This window comes from Cimex lectularius, unplaced genomic scaffold (genome assembly GCF_000648675.2).
Source record: "Cimex lectularius strain Harlan isolate CLEC.00 unplaced genomic scaffold, Clec_2.1 scaffold42, whole genome shotgun sequence".
Classification (NCBI taxonomy): Eukaryota; Metazoa; Arthropoda; class Insecta; order Hemiptera; family Cimicidae; genus Cimex; species Cimex lectularius.
In genome coordinates, this window is record NW_019392754.1 from 1,378,882 (window position 1) to 1,387,392 (window position 8,511).

General features: G+C 38.8%; 1 protein-coding gene across 1 annotated transcript; it reads right to left on the reverse strand.

Moving 5' to 3' along the window:
• Positions 1-2,062: 2,062 nt before the first annotated feature.
• On the reverse strand, positions 2,063-8,282 carry LOC106673930 (tubulin alpha-8 chain-like). The gene is made up of 4 exons (XM_014406320.1): positions 8,151-8,282; positions 3,331-3,589; positions 2,974-3,275; positions 2,063-2,912 (listed from the first exon to the last, which is right to left on the reverse strand). Exons 1-4 carry the CDS (start codon positions 8,151-8,153, stop codon positions 2,121-2,123), a joined length of 1,356 nt encoding a protein of 451 aa, XP_014261806.1. The 5' UTR covers positions 8,154-8,282; the 3' UTR covers positions 2,063-2,120.
• Positions 8,283-8,511: the final 229 nt, after the last annotated feature.

The following is an 8,511-nucleotide window of genomic DNA, read 5'->3' on the forward strand; positions in this document are numbered from 1 at the left end:
CTTCAAAACCTGGGGAAACAATACATCCTGATGATGTCGTGGCTTCCAGGACAGAAAGGAAATACGGGAAACGAAAGGGCAGACTCACTGGCAATAGGAATATTGGCATGACCATTTATTGGCTCTGAACCTATTGTTAGGATAAAAAAACCCAAGTATAAAATCCTCCTTCACGAAATGGATCCAAAAACGATGAAATGATAGTGGGTAAACCTAAAGATGCTAGATACAATAAGATAGATATAGTATGCTTATGCTAAAACAAACCCTTAGAAATAATGACAAACTGACTGCTACAGTTGGAAAGGGATAAATCAAGAGGAGTGGTAAGACTATTTACCGGTCACTGCCATTTGATAAAACATTTGTATATTCAACAATGATGTAGGTTATGCAATAAGGACGAAGAATCTGCCGTGTGTGGTGACCGAGAGGAAACACCGCGAATCTGTCGCCTATTCCCCGGTCAGTTCGGCCCATGAGAGAGTCCACATCCACCGGGAGTGGAGGAAAGAGGATATATACAAAAAATGAGGAGAGAGGGAGAAGGCTGGTTCCTAACCTGGAGATTGCTGGATGGTGGATGACGAAAAGCTGACTGCTGAATCGGAGAGAAAAGAAAAGGAGAGAAAAGAAGAGGAGAAAAAGGAAGAAAAGAGGACGTTACCCCGACGTGACCACCTTTTCTTAGGCAGGCTTGTTTTTCTTCGCTCGCCCCCCCTATCTTAAAAGACAACCCCAAATTCAGAGACCATTTATAGCGTTAAACAGTCGTAAAAAAAACACAATTAGTTTAAATAAAATTCTTATGTCCTGGCTAAAATTTTGAATTCCGAAGTCAACCTTGCTTCCCAGTTCCTGAGAGTAAAAGCCACTACACATGGTATTTTCAAATGCGAATTAACCGCTCAATAGAGACATAACCTTGGATACAAAGAAAACTAAGGAAAAGAAAGTGCTGCAACAAGGACAGTCCATGACCTAATACTTCTTATATAAGGATCGAGTCGATTGAAAGTTTGGGCCCAGGGTAGAATCAAGCAGGCTTCGCCCCCTTTTTTTCCTGTACTGCTCCGACCCTAAATCATCCTTCAGTTCTCGTCTCGATCTCGAACGATCAACCTCTGTCCTTAACCTCAAAAATGCTCACCTCACCTAAGTTAGCCCTTTCGCATGCCAAATCCTTGGAACCTTAAGTTTCCCCATGTTTTCATCTATTCCAACATTTTCGAAAATTTCACGTTTTTCATCCACCCTGTAGGTCACCATCGTCGTCGCAACTGGGCCCCAACTTCACGAAGCGGCCTGTGGTTCTTCTCCGTTACTTTAACAAGAGTTCACAAAAGCCAAGTAAGTTTTCCTTTCTTTTCTTTTTTCCTATTTTTCTCACATTCTATTTTTTTTTTGCAGGCCCAAACACACTAAACTAAGAAGTAGTAGTAAGTACAACAAAGAAACTCTTGCTTCCTGTTATTATCATGATCATTATAAGCACCATTCTGGAAATTATCACCGCATTATGGTTATGCCTAACGAAGAACTATTTGTAAGTTATACAATAAGGAAGAAACACTACTCTCATATTATGTTAAAATTTCAAGCAACCGCTACGTATCGACATAACATAGAGTTTTAAGAAGATCCGGGATAGTCAGATTGACCAATAAACCAGATGACTGCAGTGTTTGGGAAATAGAAAATTCTTGCTTTCAAGTAACCTAACCATCATCACCACCACATCATAAGCATCAAACTACAATTCGCCTACATAAAATTGTTTTATCCAACGATGACCCCATTGTAGGTTATGTAATGAGGTTCATGACTGAGTCCAGTATAAGGTTACCTTTTTCACTAAAATGGATTCCACTTCCGAAACTGCTTAGTGAATAAGTCCTGCTGATAGCACTTAGAACTAAACATTTACACTGAAATTATCCTGTACAAATATAATAGGTTGCTAAATAAAATCATTTTTTAAATATATTTGTATTAGAAGTGAAAAGAACCGATCTAAAATAAGCATGACTGCCCGTTTAGGCTTAGTGTAAGAAAAACAATATGTTAATGCCAATGTATTCTTCCACATGCTTTCTTTTAGCTGTCTTTAAACACGAATGTTAATTGACTTTATTCATTAACTCGTACTCCTCTTCTAGTGTTAAAAGATTTTCTTGGGCATCGTAAAAGTGGTTTGCTTCTAACCCTTCGCCTAGGTACCAGTGGAAGAAGGCCTTTTTGTCAAGCATCAAGTGATATTTAATGTTCAAATTGGTCCAAGCTTCTTTGACCGCGGTGGTATTGCAGAGCATGCAGACGGCCCTGGTGCTTCTGGCTAAGTCTCCGTCGGGCACGACGGCAGGTGGAGAGTCGTTGATCCCGATTTTGAATCCTGTCGGCGACCACTGGACAAACTTGATACTTTTCTTTTCCTTTATCGCAGATACAGCCGCGTTGACGTCTTTTGGGGCGACGTCTCCTCTGTAGAGGAGACAACAGGACATGTACCTTCCCGCTTCGTTTTCGCATTGCAGCATACGACTCGACGTGTCGAAACATTTGTTGGTTATATCGGCGACGCTCAGAGATTCGTGGCCGTGCGTTTGTACGCTGTTAATCGGAGCATAGCTCATCACTGGAAAATGGATTCGCGGATATGGAACCAAATTGGTCTGAAAATCCATAAAATCTGCGTTCAGACTTCCCTTGAACCTCACGCTGCTCGTAATCGAGCTGACAGCTTGAGCCAGTATTCTATTTAAATTCGTATAGGAAGGACTATCTATGTCCATTTTCTTTTGACAAATACTATACATGGCCTCGTTATCAGCAAGAAAAACACATTCAGCTTCTTCTAATGTTGCATCTGTAGCTAAAACAGCGTTGTAAGGTTCGACTACAGCCGTCGACATCTATGAAGAAAATTTAATTGTTTAAATCCACAACGTAATAATTTTAAAACTATTTGAATACCTTAGGCGATGGAAAAACGGCTATTTCCAGTTTAGTTAATTTTTGAAATTCTTTTGTCAGGGCTTTAGTTACCAAAGCATGTAGTCCAGATCCGGTTCCGCCACCAAAAGAATGATACAGCATAAAACCTTGCAGCCTGTCGCAAGATTCTGCCAATTTATAGATCGGCGACATGACAGATTCTAAAATCGCTCTTCCTGAGGTGAGGTAGCCTCGGGCAAAATTATTCGCCGCATCTTCCTTCCCAGAAATCAAATTATTGGGACTGTAGAGGTTCTTGAACCTGCCACTTCTTATATCATCTGTAAAACAAAAATTAATAATAGTATGTATTCAACATAATCGGACTTTTTCTACCGATGACCGTCGGGTCAAGATCGACAAAAATAGCTCTTGGAGAATACGATCCTGAAGTATTTTCGTAGAAAAACGATCTGAATCCTTCTACGATACAGTTCTTCCCCTCGCCTGAACAGCGAAGCTGCTGGTCCATCGGTGCTTGAGCTTGTGACAGATAGCCATTTTCTAACAAATTGTGTTCAAGACAGTACAGTTCCCAGCCAATATTGCCAAGTTGGACACCAGCCTGTCCAAGGTGAATTGATATTACTTCTCTCTGTTAACAAAAAAATCATAAAAATTCATCATTAAGTTTTTATTTTAAAGCAAGTTAATTTTTCAATTAAGTTGCGAGAATCATGCCCTCCTGCCCCATTATTAAAAAAAATATTGTATCTACTGATCTAATTTAAATATATCTAAATATATCTTTTTTTTTATAATTTGAAGTACATTAGTACTACTTTCAAACTAGTACAAGTAACATTGAGCAAGGTAATATATACAAAATTAAAACCAACAGTGGGGAAAACACCCATTGGTATTAGGAAGAAGAAAAATAACTTTATTTTGGGACTGGTGTCCCCTAAGAATAATTTACATGAAATAAATAAAGGAAGTTCCTTCTATGAAGTTAAAAGTAAAAAAAAAAGATATAAATCTTGGCACAATGTATACCAATAAGGCAGGACAGAAGAAAAAATTACGAGAATGTTAAACAAAAATAACAAATGTTAACGTGAGGTCTCTGCTTGGAGGGAGAGGAGGTGATTATACAGGTGGGATTTAAAGGAGGAAAAGGAGGCAGCGTAGAGCGACGAATAGAAAGGGGAAGGGAGTTCCAGAGTTTAGGGCTCGGATCAGAAAGGATCTTTCGAAGTTATGGGTTGTATGTTGCAGTAGGATAAGGTCGATTGGGGATGAGCGGGTTTTACGAGTGAGATGTGAGGAGTTGAATTGGAGGGATTGGATGATGTAAGGAGGACGACGAGTGTTGATGGACTGGAAAAGAAAGCAACCTAGGAAATACTGTGCCCGGAAGGAGGGGAATAGCCAGGAAAGTTGGGAATACAACCCCGACACCCGGGATCCCCGTAGAGTGCCGTACACAAATCTTACGCAACAATTCATAATACGCTTCAAACTCGCGTTCTCCCCCTCCGAGAGTCCACCGTATGCCAAACAGCTATAATCGAAGAAGGGAAGTACAAGGGAAGATACAAGGTGTTTGCTGGTGGAGAAAGGTAAAAGAATCCAAGACCGACGAAACAGGCTGACGGAGGCAATGGAATGAAATAATAAAGTATTACTCTAATGTTACTAAAATATTGTCAGTTTCATTGATACTTGAGTCATAATCACTTTCACTATCATTATCATCACTTCCTAGGATTATCTCGCGGCCATTGTCTCTTCAGTCGGCGAGGAGGGTTTGAAATGATTCGTCGGGATGCGAGGTTTATCATGTGCTGATTTACGGTAGTTGGGAGGTGTTTATGAAATTTACGGTAACGAGAACGACTCGTCGTTGGCTCAGGCAAAGTCCGACTATCAACCCTGGTGCTTGGAGGTAACCAAAATTCCCTATTACCTTCCCTTTCCTTCCTACCCCTTTCCTTTTTCCTAGCACTCCCCCCACTGCTTTGGCAGAGGCTTCCTGGGTTACTGAACCCGCACCCCGCAGGCAACGGGTGCATCAGTAGGGGGTTCGTATGAACCCCCGGGTGGGCGATCAGTCCCACCTTAAAAATAATACCGAATCACGGGAGTAGAGTATCCAAGCGGCTCTACTAATTGAGGTTGGACTCGTGGTGGTCGTGGTTTATAAACAAATTGTACCATAGCTGGAGGGTACCGGCCAATCGGAGCTCGGCTAGAGTGCCTTCTCTATCTCTCCGAGGGTGTTGAAAGTCAAGACTGAAAACCGGAAACCACAAAAGTGCCTTTTTCAAGGCATATGTATGGATATGCCCTTTTCAGAGCATTTCTGAACTTGGTAGCATTGCACCATCTTGCTAGCCACGAGATGTGACAAGTCCATGCATGTAAAATCTTCCAGGTGTTCTCTTTGAGAACTCTGGGCGTCTGAATAAGTCCGGACGTTAAAGATCCTCACGGGTCTCAATACCCATGAGTAAAGGTAGTTTTGAGACTGATTTCATCTTGAACAAAAGGTATATGTAAGTCTGTAGTGGTTAAGTGCGATACATAAAATGGAGCATCTAGAATTTTTAGTAGTATTAAGGACTGGGCAGTTTGAATACCGTGGATGTTGGAATGTTTGGCTGAACTCCTCAGTTCAAGTCCTTAAGTCCATAAAGGCTTAACTATGGTGTTGTAAAACATCTTTTTATTTTTGAGAAGTAAATTAGAACGTTTGTCAAAAAGTCATGCAAGAGGTCTATATCGTGTCATAACCTCCTGACGTTTCAGTCGTGTGTGACGATCAGGCGTTTGTCGTATGTTCAGTCCGAGGTGCCGAAGCTTGTTCGCAGTTAAGAGTGGAATATTATTTAACAAATCAAGGGAGAGCTGTCTACGGAGGGTGAAGGTAATGTGGGTGGATTTATCTATGTTAAATTTGATCCTTTTCTTTTTACCCAAAGACTAGTAATATGAGGTGTTAGAGGTTTCGAGTGGAAATTACAAGGTCAGATTAGAGAGAGTTGCTGTATCATCTGCAATTGTGAATGTGCTGGTTTCGGGATGAGATGGCATGTCAGCTGTGAACACCTGGTATAGTGTGGAAGCCAGAACGCTACCCTGAGAATAGGGAAATATGCAGAGAAGAAATGGCCTTCGATGACTTGGAAGGATCGGTCAGTGAGGTAACTGCAGTATCTAGTTCAGAACTAAACCAGGATATTAAATTTTCTATATATTTTTAGTTGGTTCTAATTAACCAAAGTTATTATTTATATTGATTTATGATTTTTACGTAAAGTGTGGTTGAGACAAAAAATTATAAATCAAGTTATTAATTTTGCTTTTTCTGATCATTCGGTGTGTCTGCTTTGGGCTGGTAGTTTGTTTTGGCTTTTACCGTCTTCAGAGACGAACATTTGCGTTATTTTACTGATTATTTTACGAATCTCTCTTGTATTTCATTTTGTGTGTTAACCGCGGTGAATTCGACAGATCTACAATAAACACTTTCCTGAATAATTTTTCAATAATTGATAAATAAATTTGATATATACTTATCAAGATGGGGATGAAAATACAAGGAGGAAAGGGGATTTCCCTAAGTATTTCTTCTGGCTTATTATACTTTTCCTATTTATTATGTTTATTTCAACTAACTTGGTTTTTCTTTTACAAAGGCCATCTAATGTCCCGGGTCTTCCCGGGGTTATGTTTCCAATGAGCGAATCTTTTCATACAAAATAACATGAGGCGGTTTGTTCCTACTTATTGAATATCCCTCAAATAACGTTGGTTATAACAATGTTGTGAAGGTGATATCAAGATGGATGCCTATAATGAATGTGGTGATGATTATTTAACTACGAGACATGGATTTGGTATTCCAAAAACACTGGGTGAAACTACTATTTAGCTACGCAGATTTCATCTGAACAGTTTATTTATTTAACTATTTTGGATGTGAGTTTTATTACTCGCTAACGCTTGGCTGTCTGATATTATGTACTTCATACATGACAAGAGGCCGTACGCCTGAGGTATCACAAACCAAAATAGCTAAGATATGAAGATAAAAAACGAAAACGATTAATTTACAGATTCAACAACCAGCAAATCTCAAGAGGAAATCTCATAATGTATGACATATATTATTTCTTATTGTATTAATTTTACGGCAATAAAAATTAAAAAAATCTGGACAGTTTAAACGCAAGAATATCATCGTAATTTCTCTTGCCAATTGCCACCATCTCGCGTTCTTTTTTTTTTTTTAAGAACAAAAATATCTCTCTCGTAGGACACCTGGCGTTCTTTCTGATGGAACTTTTGGGACTTGATTCTTAGTCGTATTTAGCCCCTCGACAGGTTGTGAATGTTCAGCAACGCATTGAAATTTTGTCTAACCTTAGTTTGGCAGGTTTCTGGGACTCGATAGCAGGCCCTCATTCACGCTAATAAATACAGTCATACTGATTATACCCTTTCATACCATATGCATAGCTAAAAATAAGTAAACAACTGGGGTATTAATATTATACCCGTGCTTGTTATTCTACGAAAGTTTTAAACGATAATTAAATCATTATTGAAATTGTATATTCAAATCAACCAATATTTTGAAAGGATAAAATAATTTCATAATCAAAGAATATAATCAGTACCCATAGGTAAATGCTGTATGATAAAAAATGGAACAAAACTCATAATGAGAATATAACGGGCAAATAATTTTTTCTCATTGAGATATTTATATTATATGTGATGAGCTAATTATACTTGGTTAACCTAAAACCTGCCATTCCGGCAGGATGGCATTTTTCGTATTAACGGACAACGTGATTTGAAAACAAATTGTGCTATTGAATTGGGACTACTTTTATTTATATTTTTGCTTTGACGCCTTACGAAACTTTCTTTAACAAGTGCTCTTTCCCAGAGTTGTATCTACAAAGTCGGCCTTTTTAAGCCGCCGGAGGAGCCACCTACGAAAAACGCGCCTGCTTTCCTACCCGGCAAACTTCTATTTTATTTCAGACTCGGTTATACTTATCTACTCCAAAGTTTACGCGTTACAACCCAGCTCTGGAAGATGGATGACAATAGAAACCATTCACGTAATTTATGATGCAGTTCCGATCGCCGGGGGGTTGTACAAACTAAGCCCTGTAAAATTGACTGCAGCGTTTACGTACCATGGTCTGAGGTGAAGGGTTGTGTGATTATCACTTAGAATTTAGAATTGGAATGCCAAAAGTTGGTGTTGTTGAGAATATGCACTTAAAATTTTGTCAACAGTAACATATGTTCAAGGTATTTTCAATCTACCATGTGAAATGAAAATTAAACTTTCGAAGTTTTACCTTTTTTATTTATTAAATGGCTTGGATTACCTGGATGAACTTAGGCTCAAAATTGGACGCTTGAATTAATTATATAAAAAGGGTCATATTCTGAAAATATATATGATAAATGTGATGGGAAATATGCCACTATACAAATTAATCAAGAGTTTTTTTTACAGTTTATGTTTAAACGAACTTTAAACATTTATAA